At 43.2% G+C, this 13,839-nt stretch overlaps 1 protein-coding gene across 1 annotated transcript; it reads left to right on the top strand.

The window, feature by feature from the left end:
• Positions 1-1,601: 1,601 nt before the first annotated feature.
• hivep2b (HIVEP zinc finger 2b) lies at positions 1,602-13,453 on the top strand. Its single transcript, XM_069661672.1, has 7 exons — positions 1,602-1,788; positions 4,145-8,127; positions 8,700-8,857; positions 9,025-9,200; positions 9,414-9,512; positions 9,595-10,373; positions 10,796-13,453. The coding sequence occupies exons 2-7, from the start codon at positions 4,249-4,251 to the stop codon at positions 11,213-11,215; spliced, it is 5,511 nt and encodes a 1,836-aa protein (XP_069517773.1). The 5' UTR covers positions 1,602-1,788; positions 4,145-4,248; the 3' UTR covers positions 11,216-13,453.
• The last annotated feature ends 386 nt before the right edge of the window (positions 13,454-13,839 follow it).

Here is a 13,839-nt window from a genome sequence, read left to right as displayed (position 1 = left end):
TTATAATTAGTGATGCTTTAAGTGAAGCCATAAATTCCTAGGTAATAAAACAGGTCTTTGCTAAATGCAATACACTTTGGATTGTGACACAGGCTGACCTCATGTAACCTCCCTTAGTCTGGTTTGATCATAGTGACTATGGTGGCAAATGCTAGCTAGAGTTAATATAGTTGTATAACTAAAGTAATGTTTTCTACTTGAAATGAATGATTTGAAATTCAAATGCTACATTGTAGCATTTACCATTATCTTGTAACTGTTGCTTGTGTCCACAGGGGGTGGTCTTCTGCAGTTAGATAGCCTAGCCACATAGCCTCGCTTCAATATGTAAGTATCAACTACTTAACGCAGTACACTGTTGTGTGGTTTAATCTTTAACCCAAAATCCAAATCAAGTTTACTGCGAAGTAGGTTTACACATACAAGGAATTTGACTTGGTGTGTGGGTGCAGAACAGAACTAGAATAAAAATAAGTTAAAAAAATTACAAAAAGATATGAAGCAGAAGTACTTCTACTGTCAGGGATCTTAACTAGAACAACATTTTCAAAAATAGACAATAAGAATAAGATATAAAAAAACAATATAATACACAATATGTACAACAGGTGTAATTAAAGAGTTGCACAGCTGTGCAACTTGATGTTTAACAATGTTGGCTAATAATACAGTTATTGGTAGGATTTTCACAAACAAAATAAATTGCATTTTTTCTGACATTAATTTTTATGATACATAGGAAAAATAATTAGAGATGAAAAAATCTTACAATACAAAACCCTAACACTACAGTCTGTGGCTGGGAGCTTATAAAAACAGTAAGTTTTAGGTAAATCATGTAGATTCTCAGAAGTTGTTGCTTTAATGTAGAGGCTGAAATAGCACCATGTCATACTGAACTCATACATCTGATTCACAGGATGAGGTTTGCAGCTGCACATAATCTGCAGTATTGTCCTACTTTTTGCTGTGTTAATGACACCCTCATCACGACTCTCTCCATTCACAAAGCAAATCCTGTCGTGATGGGAAGAACTGGCTCTGAACAGGCTGTGGGTGTCTCAGAATTTCAGAGAACATGTCTAATTTTTGCAGCATCCTCGCAGCCAGCCACACGAAGTCTTTTCATTGAGTTCCTCTCACTATACAAACTGAATAGGATCACGCTGTAGGAAATGTATATTCAGAGCTGCTGCACCATGTGATTAGTGCCTTTCAAAGAGCTCGTCACTTTTGCCTGTATCCTCTGCTCTGCTTTTTTCCCCCCACATGCTTTGTCTAAATGATTATATAGATTGTAATTGTTGATGGATACATGTACCTGCATGAGTTTATCCAAGATGTCACAATTTCAGGTTAGAATAGACTGTTGAATATGAGGATGAATGAACATCAGCTGTCTAGAAAGGTGATGTTTGGCTCTTTGCATCATGATATCTGACTCCCCCACTTTGTGTGTAGTGTGAGGCAGCTGCTGCTGCGAGAGAGAGAGAGGAAAGCGTCCTTAAACGTGGGCTGTTGTGTAATCCCTCCCAGGGCCCCTTTGCTATTTTTGTGCCTGGGTCCGCACGTCACGGTTGGGTATTTTCTCTGGTGACTAGCTCGCATCAATAGATCTTCTAATGTACACCCAGTCAGCCAGCAGCTTCATGACTGATGGGACTTTACCTTGCTAATTTATTTCATTATCGTTACCCGGGCATGAGGAGAATGGAGAAATGGACTATGCAGTATGAGGAATGTCACATGTGACTGTCGATATGGGACAAGGGACTATTCAAATGTCAGGTTTGTATGAGGATTATGTTTGATATCTGAATGTCAGCTGCTGTATGAGCCAAGGCTTTCTTCCCATCAGACCGTGTGCTTTATGTCATTCTGATCACAGCGAGGGCTGTGGATTGATACTGCATGCTATGTGCTATTTTGCTGTTAGAGTGCCACAGAGGGTTTTACCATACAGCTTCTCGAAAGCCGGTCATCTCCTTATGATATTTATGGATTTGTTGTCAGCGTGAGGCTACATGCCTGTTCCCTTTAATGGCCAACTTTGCCTCTAATGATGTAATGCAGCGGCATAACGATGCTCTCCATAACCAGCATTTGTTTGCTCATTGTCCCCTCTTGTGTGTGGATAGCAGCATGGGATGTGCCCAGTGAATGTCTGCTGTTCAAATAAATCCATCCATAAAGTCATTTCTCCATCCATGCAATCGTACTGTACCACAGTCAGCCCACTATCATCCTGAAACACACCTACTGCCACCCACCTGCCTCCTGTTGTTGCACGTCATTGCTGCTGTGTCATATATTTTCGTAAAGGTTAGTGCTTGTTGCCATGAGCGAGAAAAAATTTGCTGGAATAGAAAAAAGTCTGAATCTGTTGAGAGAGCTGTCAATGAGACTCTGAATATGTCGGCTCTGTTCCCTCTCTATCGGGCTTAGTTCAAAGGTATGCATTGTTTCTGAGGGTCTTATCTTGCTGTCACTCTGCACCTATATTCCCCCTTCCCTTCTCTTGTAGCTTACAGAGGATGGAAACTAAGCAATGAGGTCAGACCGACCTTGAAAGGGAGCTCCCTATCAGGCCTCTGAATTTTGTTACCCCCAGGCACCCCACTTAGTTTACCTCGGTAAACCTCCCCACTGAAACATGGATCGTTCCAATCTGAGGCAGCCCTCGCCATCCTTCATATGCATTCATATTTTTTCTCTGTCCTGCTCTGGAAGAAGCCATCAAATCTGTTTGAAAGCGGAGCTACTGAACCGTAAACAGCCAAAAGAGGCAATGGGCATTTGCAAAAAAAAAATCAAAATGGGATGTAATCATCTTTACAGCTGCTTTCAAGCATCTCTTAGCATCTCGAGAGTCACCTTGGATTCGTATCCTCTGGTTTATGCCTGAGGAGTGTGCGGTGTGCTAACAAAGAAAGAGAGGGAGTGAGAGAAAGAGAGTGAGAGTCGGAGGATGTCCTAATTAAGGGGAACTCAGAGGGTTTGAACCAGATAATCTTACATAACCTCGTTAGGGAGGACACAGCATTTGATACTGAGAAGATGGAAATGACGTGCCCTCAGAGATCCATCCCCATGGTATGAGACGAAAGTGTAGCGGCAAAAGCGATTCACTCTAACCACGGGGATGATGAGGAGTCCGGAGTGTTTATGTACAGGACAGTGTGGGGTCCCGTGCAAGTCAGTGTGGAGGCGATGACACTTGTAACACAGACACGTTTAAGGCTTTAGATCTCAAGGGAAGCCTGATGATGTTATGATACTATCCTGGCTTTGAGTGAGAGCGTATACTGGAGCATTTTGATATTTTATGTAGACATTGCATCAAAAGGGGTGCAGAAAGACTCCTCACACTTTATTGCCTAGTATTTAACTGTGTCACCTGTAGTGGCATTCTTCAACACCATACTGAGAAAAAAAACTTTTTTTCTTACATTTTGTCGCTCATCTTCAAAGTATTTGATTTTGGTTGATATTTTTTGGACATGTAAATCTCTATTACCATTGATGTACCACTAGATAAGAAATTTAAACACCTTGGAGGTATATTGTGGATATTTCAAAGCTTAGCTCACACTGTCCATAGTTTTTCTAAATCAATAGAAGTTGTTCCTGTCCCTGGTTCTTCTGCAAACAACAACTTGTGTGTCAGACCATTCATTAATATGTATCGAGATATTCACACTTAGAAGAGTAAATATTATAACAAAAGTTCGTTGATTACTTTCCTATTCAGCTCATACATTCACTCATAAAATTAACACACTTACCATAATTGACACACATACTACAATTAAAGCATGTGCCTTAGATACCTACACAAATCTATGCACCCAAACACGGCTTCTGCAGATTTGGCTGATCTACCAGGGTTGACATGCGGTACCTTTATTACATTTTACGGCTGGTGGAGAAAAATGTTTTTGTTTCCATTCCTGCTGTAATGGAGCTCATTATGACTTTTATACTCCAGTTTTACTAGAAAGGCTTTGGGAAACAGTCTTGAATAGCTCTCACTCTCAAAGAGGGAATTAGAACATGGAGTTACTTGTTGAGGGTTAACTTTCTGTTTATTTTATACATCCTTATTTCAACTGTCTAATTGTCAATTCTGTCTGATTTCTTTCAGATGACCCTTCCCAGCAATCGATTCACACGTATGTTAATATCACTACAGTTACATAACAGATACAGTCCTTGAAAACTGATCCCAAAGAAAGTGACATTGGATTCATGGAGTCACTTGAAACTACTGCAGGGGTGAGAAGCTCCGCCGAGGGTCAGGACAGAAATGTTGCACAGAAAAAATGCACCTCAGAGGCAGCACAGACTAAAAGGAGTCCATCAGTGGAATCAGAAGGGAAGGGGTGGCACCAACTGCAGGAAGGCCAGAGCAGAGACACATGTGGTTTCAAAGAAATGTCTGACTCAGGGAAATCACTGCAATTAGAAGATCAGCACTCCCACATCCAGTCCCCATGCCATCAGGACTACGAGGTGTCGTCATATCCACTACAGTCCACAAAACAGTTTCCCAGTGGCAAACAGAAAGCTGTATGTCAATTAGGTTCTGCACAGTCCCCAGCACCTGCATCTCACAGGAAGTCCACCAGTTCACCTGAAGTCCAACAACAGTGCTCCCATTCAGGGATGGATCAGCTGTCAGAGACTTTGTGCAAGGTGGAACAAAAACCGCAAAAGCCCGGGAAGTATGTTTGCGATTATTGTGGAAGGGCATGTGCCAAACCCAGTGTGCTTAAGAAACACATTCGCTCGCACACTGGAGAACGGCCCTATCCCTGTGTCCCCTGCGGGTTCTCCTTCAAAACCAAGAGTAATTTATACAAACACAGAAAGTCCCATGCTCACTCGGTCAAAGCTGGAACAGTGCCACTCTCAGAACTTGGTTCTTATAATGCCAATACAGACCAGGGGTCTTTTGAAGGGGAAGGAGAGTTATTCTCTGATGCTGAGCAAAGCACGGACACGGACGAGGACACTCTTAATGACCCGCTGCTGCTGCTGGACTCTCCAGTGGAGGGATCAGATAACACTGCTGTAAAAGTACTAAATCTCATTGCTCAGAAAAAGGGAGCCACGCCGATGTCGGCTCAGGATGGTTCATCCCATCCCCAAGAAATCAATGCACCTCCTGCCGCTGCCGAGGCTAGCCGTGCAATTCAATCTTGCACGATCAAACAGAGGCTTGCACTTCGGCTGTCTGAAAAAAGAAGCAGCGACTCGGAGCACAATCTGTCCCTCCCAAGTCAGTCCAGCAAGGGCAGCACGGACTCTGGCTACTTCTCGCGCTCTGAGAGTACCGAGCACCAGACTGGTCCTCCGAACACTAATGCAAAGTCCTACCAAGAAATTATGTTCGGGAAGTGTTACAGACCAAGTCCTAAACAGACAGCAGCTTTCGTGGCTTGTAGCACAGACTCAATTGAGTATCCTGCTAAACGTGCTGAGAAAGGTGTTTCCCGCGTTTTCACCCAGGAAAAAGACACCGTTGAGTCAATCAGAATAAACACAAAGTCATTATTGAGGGAAGAGGTTAAAGAGCCCCAATTAGACGCTGGCTCTGATATGGGGCTTCTGATCAGAAGCAACTCAATGCCAACAGCCTCAGCAGTGTGTCTGACCATGCCCCAAGCCCTCAGAGGCAGCCACTCATTTGATGAGAGAACAAGCACTGGGGGCAATAGGAGACTCAGGCGGCAAGCTGCTTTCGAACTCTCTGCACATGAAGGCCATGCAGACACTGACAGCCATGGAAAGATGAGCGAGAGTGGCATTGCACCCTCAGGATTGGAAATGGAAAATTACCCCTCTATGGCATCTAATATGAGCCATCAGAGGCATGCAATGGAACTGGCAACACGGAAGCGTCGGAAAGAGAAGAGGGAAGAGGAAGATTTGCCAGGTCAATATGAGGTCCATCATGAACAGTGCGAGGAAATGTTCGATTCGAGCAAGGACTATGATTTAAAACAAGCTGCAGCTGGGATTATGGCGTTAGGAAAAGGACGCTCTTCAAGTATGCTAACACAGATGGACAGGTGTGACATGGACATATCAGTGAGCCTCGAAATGTCGGGTCGCAAAACTTTAGGGAATGTAATTTCTGTTATCCAGCACACAAACTCAATAAACAGGCCCCACTCTGAACAGACAGAATCATACAAGTACCATGGGCAGAGACAGGAAAGTATTTCTTCATTTCAAGCTATGGAGGCAAGTGAATCATATGAGATGGAAAGGAGTGATAGTAGGCTAAGGCAATCGTTTCAAATGGGCCCGAAACTAGTGCGGCAGCCCAACATACAAGTCCCTGAAATTAGGGTTACAGTAGAGCCTGACAGTCCAGAAAAAGCTCCAGAGGTGCAGGTGAAGGAGCCAGAGAAGCACGTGGAGGAGTTTCAGTGGCCTCAAAGGAGTGAAACTTTAGCACAATTCCCTCCAGAAAAGCTCCCTCCAAAGAAAAAAAGGCTACGCTTAGCTGATATCGAGCACTCCTCTGGTGAATCTAGTTTTGAGTCGGCCTGCACCAGTCTCTCTCGCAGCCCTAGCCAAGACAGCAACTTATCTTATAGCTCCGCCTTCTCTTTTGACAGGGAGGAGAGCTTGAAGTCTGTCTCTCCAGCCAGGCAGGATGAATTTGGCAAACCGCTAGAGCTCTTAGCTGTGCCAGGGAGTGGGCACTCCCTCTCAGTGCTTAACCAGCGTCAACAACATGAAATGAGACGCTCCTCCTCAGAGCAGGCGCCTTGTAACTTGCGCAAGGAGTTCCCAGAGGTACGCAGCATATCATTTGACTATGGCAGTCTTTCTCCAACATCCAAAGTTAGACACGTGGACATCAGTGCTGGCCACTCGGCTGTGAGGGAGAGAAGGAGGGGAAACTTGGTGCGACAGGAGTCATTGAATATGGACACTGAGGTTACACAAGTCCCATCACAAGCGTTTCCACAGTACTTCAGCAGCACGCCCCCCCCATTCACAGCAGTTGCTGTTCTGCCTCAGAGTTTGCCAATATTCTCCACTGGGAATACATTTCCCCAGCTGTCACATCCAAGCCTGTTAGTTCCTGTAAGAATACAGACTCATGTGCCATCCTTTGGCAGTATCACATACACTTCAGTATCACAGATAATTGACAATCAGTATGACAGTGTTGGCTCCATTACATCCACCTCTCAGAATCAAACTTCACGATTGCCTGGAAATTTAGACTCTCATAATTTATTAGCTCATACAAGACCACCCTCAATGCAAAACCTCAACGTTGAAGCCCTTGATTTGTCATCAGCTAAACTCAAGACAGGCATCCCTCTCTCTTTGACCTCCAGAACTATCTCAACTACTAACGCCTCCAGTGGGGGCACTAACAAACGGATGTTGTCCCCTGCTAGCAGCCTGGACCTTTTCATGGAGGTCAAGCAGCAAAAACGTGTGAAAGAGGAAAGAATGTTTGGCCAAATTGTAGAGGAGCTGAGTGCTGTGGAGTTGGGAAAATGTAATATGAGTGAAGAGAAGGGGCAAAGGTCAGAGATGCAGGGCGCATCAACACCTCATGCTCAGGATGACTCACATAGGAGTAAATTTATCACGCTTCAGCAAAAAGTGACAGAGCCAACTGAGCATGGACTTGAGTCAGCTATGGAAAGTAGCTCCCTGGAAACCAGCTCACCATCCTACTCCATGATAACAGTCGGTGAAGCGAAAGAAGTTGGCATGGAGAAACAAGTGCAGATGGATATGGTGGCACAGCTGGTAACCAGTCGAGATATCCTGATCTCAGACACCGAGCATTCAAGACAGTTATCTCAGTTTCCAAGTCTTCGCACGACGACAGGTGTGAGCTGGTGTTATCTCAACTACACCAAGCCGAGCTGCTCTCACACCAACGCCCCTTTCTTTTCTGTGTACGCCACCTGGTGTGCGAGTTCCCACAACCCCAACCCTTTGGAACTGTCTACCAGTGCTGCTATGGCTCTACTAAGGTCCAAACAGAGGGGAGACAAGCTTTTATACACAGTGGCTGCCATGTCTCAGACTGGCACGGGGAAGCTGGTTTCATCCCTCATCCTGTGGAGGCAGACCATGGAACAGGTGAAAAAATGATCATATCTCTGAATTGCTTCTAAAACGTATTACTGTTAAATACAAAAAAAAGAGTCTAGCCTTATTCCTAAACCTTTTAACTCAATTATACACACATTTATGCAGTAAATACTTATAAGTAAGCTGCAGTGGGCAGTTCCCCCCGTCCCAAATTTAAGCTTCAGGTAACTGTTTGAAATATAGAAAGTTTAAAGGACCCGATTCCCTTGAATATGGCACACTGAACACTAAAAAGCCACTATTGGCAATTCTTTTTTTGCTTCTTATTACATCATAAGATTTGATACGGCGGTTGCAGACCTCCATTGTATTGGATTTGGCCTGATAAAAACTGATGGTTGACATAGCTTTCAGTAAATTGTAAATCTTGTTAATCAACATTTAGTTAGTTAAGGGTACTGGGTTTCCTTCAGTAGTAGCAGCAGCGGCATAATTCATGTTTGCAAAACACGCTGTATAACACCACGTGTGACTTACAATATTGGAAGCATCAAGTTACATTGTCAATGCGGTGTCCATGTAAAAGGGATGTTAACAAAATGTTTGTTCATCTGATTCAGCTGCAGAGGAAACCGGAGCCCAAAGAGGTGGACATCACCTACGGGAAGAAGGCAAAAGACACCAGCTGCAGAGTGAAAACTACCAAGGAGGAGTGGAAAGAGAGGGAGGCTTCCACAACCCAAACAGTGCCAACACGCATTAAGATCTTCGAGGGAGGGTCAGTCAAGATATTAGTTATCATAACACTTGTCATTTCTGCTGACAGCAAATACAGCAGCTATATTAGGCTGTTAGTCCTTACACTGTATGAGTCTATGTTCTGTTACCTATTCAGGACTGTGTTAAGTACAGTATTTCTAAAATAAAACTGTATATATTTTTCAGGTTTAAGTCCAATGAAGACTACGTGTATGTCAGAGGTCGAGGCCGGGGCAAGTACATTTGTGAGGAGTGTGGTATTCGCTGTAAAAAGCCGAGCATGCTGAAAAAACACATCAGGACCCACACGGACGTGAGGCCGTACATCTGCCGGGTCTGCAACTTTGCTTTTAAAACTAAAGGTGAGTATTCTCCAGGCAATGATCCTCTAGTTTAAAAGTACAATTTTCAGCAGCAGCAAAGCCCCTAGTTTTGCTATTTAGAGGTACTATTTTGCAAAGTCAGCAACGCAGTTCCACTTTGTCCTCATTTTTCTTCTCATCAGTTTTCCTTTCCAAGTTAAGAAGTTTTTTTGGGCAAAAAGTGGTACTATAATTTGTTTTATCCTTTTACAGGAAACCTGACTAAACATATGAAGTCAAAGGCACATATGAAGAAATGTCTTGAGCTGGGAGTGTCAGTGACATTGGACGAGACAGAGATACAGGAACATGGTAAGAGACATATAATATTCTTGCATGTGTGTGAATCACAGCTAATAAAATCTCATTAAACTTACGCCTTTGTCTTTTACAGTGGATGACAACCAACAAGAATCTAAGACAGAGGTGATGGTCACAACCAAACACCAGTTCTCAGATGCAGAAGACTCTGACGGAATGGATGAAGAAGCTGATGAGATCGATGAAGACGATGATGAGGACGACGAATATGAGGGTGACTCCACTCCAAAGTTGCGCTCAAGAAGCACGAGTCCTCAGCCATGTGGAGTTACTTCTCTCGCGGTCACAGCCACTGCTGCCATCCACGGCTGTTCCCTCATCTCTCTGCCTGACCCAGATATCCGCCAGCAGTCCTCTGGCATGCGGACTGGTTCAGACCACAGACCTGTCCGTACAATGGACCAGAGAGAGAAGTCCGTGGATGAAGACTCTCTGGCTCTGCTGTCTCCAGACCACGCCAGCTTCCTATTTGACCCCTACTCTTCTTGTTTGCTCTCTCCTGGTTGGGAGTCCCCCATCAGGGAGCCCTCCCCTTCACGGCTGCGTTACCCGTCCCCAAGGCGAGAAATCTCCCCACGGGGTCGCTCCTCTCCGAGATGGGATACCTCCCCGCTTAGGCCTGGTTCGCCCAGCTTGACACCCATTCAGCACCTCTCCCCGGTCTCAATCGAAAGACCCATGTCTCCGGGAGCAGAGCTGGCTGGAAAGTCTTCAAGAGGTCGGCAAAGAGTTGTGCTGAGGGCGGTTTCTCCACGCAGAGGCTCGCACCAACACAGAGGCAGCTGTGATAAAACCAGACACCAAGCAAAGATGGAGATGGCTCATCAACAAGCATCCTTTGAAATGGAAATGGTATGTCATTGTGCACCTACTTAAAACAAACACTTGGATAAGGTATAGTCTATGTACAGTCAATTAGCAACTTGTCTCAAAAACTTCATAACAGATTTGGATGGTATTTGGTGGAGTGTTTGGCTGTGGCTTAATTTAAGGACTTTTAGGAGGCTAGTTAAGAACATTTTTAATGCTACACTTGCCTGACTGAAAAACTGTATCGTCCGATTGTCAGTGTATTTTGATGCACAGGTTGATCTAGATCAAGCAATTGAAACTTATTGTGTAGCCATGGCAGCAGTATGTGTTCTCCTTGTGCTGTCAATGATGCTGTATTTTTCACGTTTATGCATTTTTTGCAAACTGTAATACATTTTCACATGATAAATTATCTTGGCAAGGCTGAAACTGCTCCTGACGCTGCCAATATGTCGTTTCAGGATCAAAGGAGCAGCTTGGCTTCCAGTCTGCCTGGTGCTGCCAGTTCTCATCACCAGAACATCCTCAGCCACCTCCCACTTCACTCCCAGCAGCAGGCCCACAGTTTGCTCCCCGTCGTTCCTGTTGGAGGCCTCCAGATGTTGCACTCCCCGCCTTCTTCCAGCACTGATGTCACCCCCTCCTCGGCGCCAAGCCCTCAGAGCAGCGAGGGCCAGCGTTGCAGCAGCAGGGAGGGATCTGTCCACGGTTTTGAGACAGGAGGAGAGGACATCAGAGGCCAGAACCAGCTGTCCTCCCAACAGGCCGCTCAGGAGAAAACCCTCGACCCGAACGTCGGGGACAGCAGGCAGGAGGAGAACGTCCAGACCTGCTTGAAAGCCATCGCCTCATTGAAGATTACCACAGAGGACCCTCACTGAAGCCCCCTCTTTTGTGTCTCCTTGATTTGAAACAGGAACAAAAGCCCCTCTGCCACATCTGCAACCTTGTTGTCCTCTGCCCTTTAGGCATATTACCCCATCTTTATCGCATTAGAGGAACTATAATAACACTTCCTCTGGTCGTGCACATACTCCAGACAGCTCCTTTTAAATCTGAGCGGACATCAAACCTTTACAGTGTAGAAAAAAACCCTACCTGTCTGATGTGCTCTCCTCTTCAGAGACTCTTTGAAATGATTGGACGAGCAGCAGGAAGTCTTGCAAGGTGGAGAATCATTATTGGGTGCAGGTGCAATATGGAAAGATATTATGCTAATATGCCTTTGTTTGACATAATAGTTTGCGTACAATTGCACATAAATTATATTTATGGATTCTGTACAAATGTCCTTATAGTCCTTCTTAGATGCATACAAACTGTATTTTACTGTATGTGTACTTTGAACATAGACTGTTGTTTAATGTAATCATATCAAGGTGTGATGCAGTAGTGCAGTAAATAAAGACTATTTATAAGGGGAAAAGTACGTGTTTTATGAAACAGTCTGACCAAATTTTAAGTAGACGCTTCTTGTGCAGTTTGGTGCTTCTAATCAAGCGGCAAGGGTTTGTGCCTTTATTTTGCTTTTCATCACCTGTTATCGGAAGGTTGTTGTTGAATAAGGACAAATGTTGAGGTACTCTTTATTCATACATGTTGGCGCCGTCAGAAAGTTCTCACAAAGGAAAGCTTTTTTCTTTCTTTCCCCGTCAGTTCTTCTGACAGACGGATGCAGCTTGATTTATGTGAAACAATCTTAAATAATGTTTATGTTGCATTTCTCTTAATGTTGTGGTTTTTATCTTGGTAAAAATGCATGGGATTTGCTATTGCACAAAAATAGAGGAAGTTATTATGTAATTATGAATACTGTAAGATGTATTTATATATTAGAACGTGAGCACTTATTGATACTGGTAAATATTTGACTACTATTTATATGGTATATCTGTACTTATGCAGCAGTGATGCAGTTATGCAGTGAGCCACGCTGGCATTGCTTTTGATCTCATGTATTTGCTTTTATTAAACAGCTTTTATTTCTCTCTTATACAAATGACCATAAGCATTTTTATGAGTTTTGACGATGCACTTTCATCCTTTCATCTTTGGTGTTTAACTGACTTGGTCGGTGAAAATGGGGGAGTAAAACATGTTTTTGTTCTCGTTGTGGTTTTGAAACATTCCAGTCGTTTTTTTTTTCACGTTTCTCATTTTGTGAAACATGTTGCACACAATTTCAAGGGGCTATGATGATCAGTCAAAAGTGTGTTTTCTTGCATTTCAAGTGTAACTGGATGAATCAATATCACTTACTGTAAGTAATACTAAAGTAATGATGTTAACAGCGTGAGTTGGTTGAGTATTACTGTGCTTCAACTCAAAATGTAAGTAATCATTCACCAAATGCATTACTTCTTCTTTGTAAATATACGTGTATTTTTATGATTTAAACTATTTTTGCAGTGTTGAATTCTGAAAACTTTTTATGCGGATTGTTTATATCTCTTTAAGAGGTAAAATGTCTGCAGTTGATGTAACGGAGGTTTTAACGAGGGCGAAAATAGCACAGTGTTGATCGCTAACACCGTGTGTTTCATCTTCTAAAAAAAAAAAAAAATTGTATTCACGTCACATCTTCGAGTGGTTATGTTACCAGTTTGAGAACGGATTTCAAAATCAGAAAACACTTTGTTCACTCATGTTTACATAAAAAAATTCAAAGGTGCACTGCTTTAATTCTGTTTCCCTTTCTGAAGATGTATGTAGCTTTGATTTCACGGTTATGTAATTTTATTTGTTGTGATAAAGATGCAGAATGCTCATAAAATGTGAAGGGAAAAGTGACGCCTTCGATTTGCTTTTGCATACAGTATGTATTCAGATTGTGTTTGTGTTTTGTTTTTATTGTGTATTCATATTTACTGAACTGCATTGTGCCTCTCATGTCTATGAAATTCCCTGTAAAACACACAGAGGACGAATCATTTTACCTCTCAGCTAAGATTTTTTGAGGAGAAAAACCTCAGTAGCCAATCTGTTGTTTAGCTATTTGCATCAAAACTGGCAAGTCAAGACGGAGTGCCTCTTTTATGCTATGAGGACTTTATTGTTTGGTGCTCTACTTTTTCAGATTAAATTCAAAATTGTTTTAAAAGAATATACTTCTAACCCAAGCATGTGTGTTGCAGCTTATTTCAGGTTTTTGTTATTCAAAATGGCTCCCGTACCGTTCACGATTGTTTAAATTGGAGGAACACAAGGAAGAAGAAATCATTCACATTTTATCTTAGGGGGAGGAAGGGGGGAGTGTGGAGGGCTAAAAAACATCCAGAGTGAAAAATTGCAGAGACTCCGACCAGTGACATCCTCTGGTGAAAAATTATTACTGCAGTCATAACATGAACAAGAAAAAATAAATGAATGCTTCCAAAAATAGCTCTCACCTTGTGGATAATATTCATACACTTTCAGGTTGCATCAAATTCAGCAAACCGCCTCCGTGTAAGCGCAGCACAGAACTGCACCGCAACTGTCAGTGGATGCGGCGAGTGTTAGGCAC

This window comes from Semicossyphus pulcher, unplaced genomic scaffold (genome assembly GCF_022749685.1).
Source record: "Semicossyphus pulcher isolate SPU_LCO1_2020_fin unplaced genomic scaffold, fSemPul1.0.p SCAF_14, whole genome shotgun sequence".
NCBI lineage: Eukaryota > Metazoa > Chordata > Actinopteri > Labriformes > Labridae > Semicossyphus > Semicossyphus pulcher.
This window is presented reverse-complemented; position numbering and strand designations above follow the sequence as displayed.

Excerpts from the sequence above, each read along its gene's own strand:
- hivep2b (XM_069661672.1), top strand. The coding sequence starts at position 4,249 with ATGGAGTCACTTGAAACTACTGCAGGGGTGAGAAGCTCCGCCGAGGGT. Across the intron at positions 9,201-9,413 it reads CTTTGCTTTTAAAACTAAAG|GAAACCTGACTAAACATATG; the intron begins GTGAGTATTCTC and ends ATCCTTTTACAG. Across the intron at positions 10,374-10,795 it reads CATCCTTTGAAATGGAAATG|GATCAAAGGAGCAGCTTGGC; the intron begins GTATGTCATTGT and ends ATGTCGTTTCAG.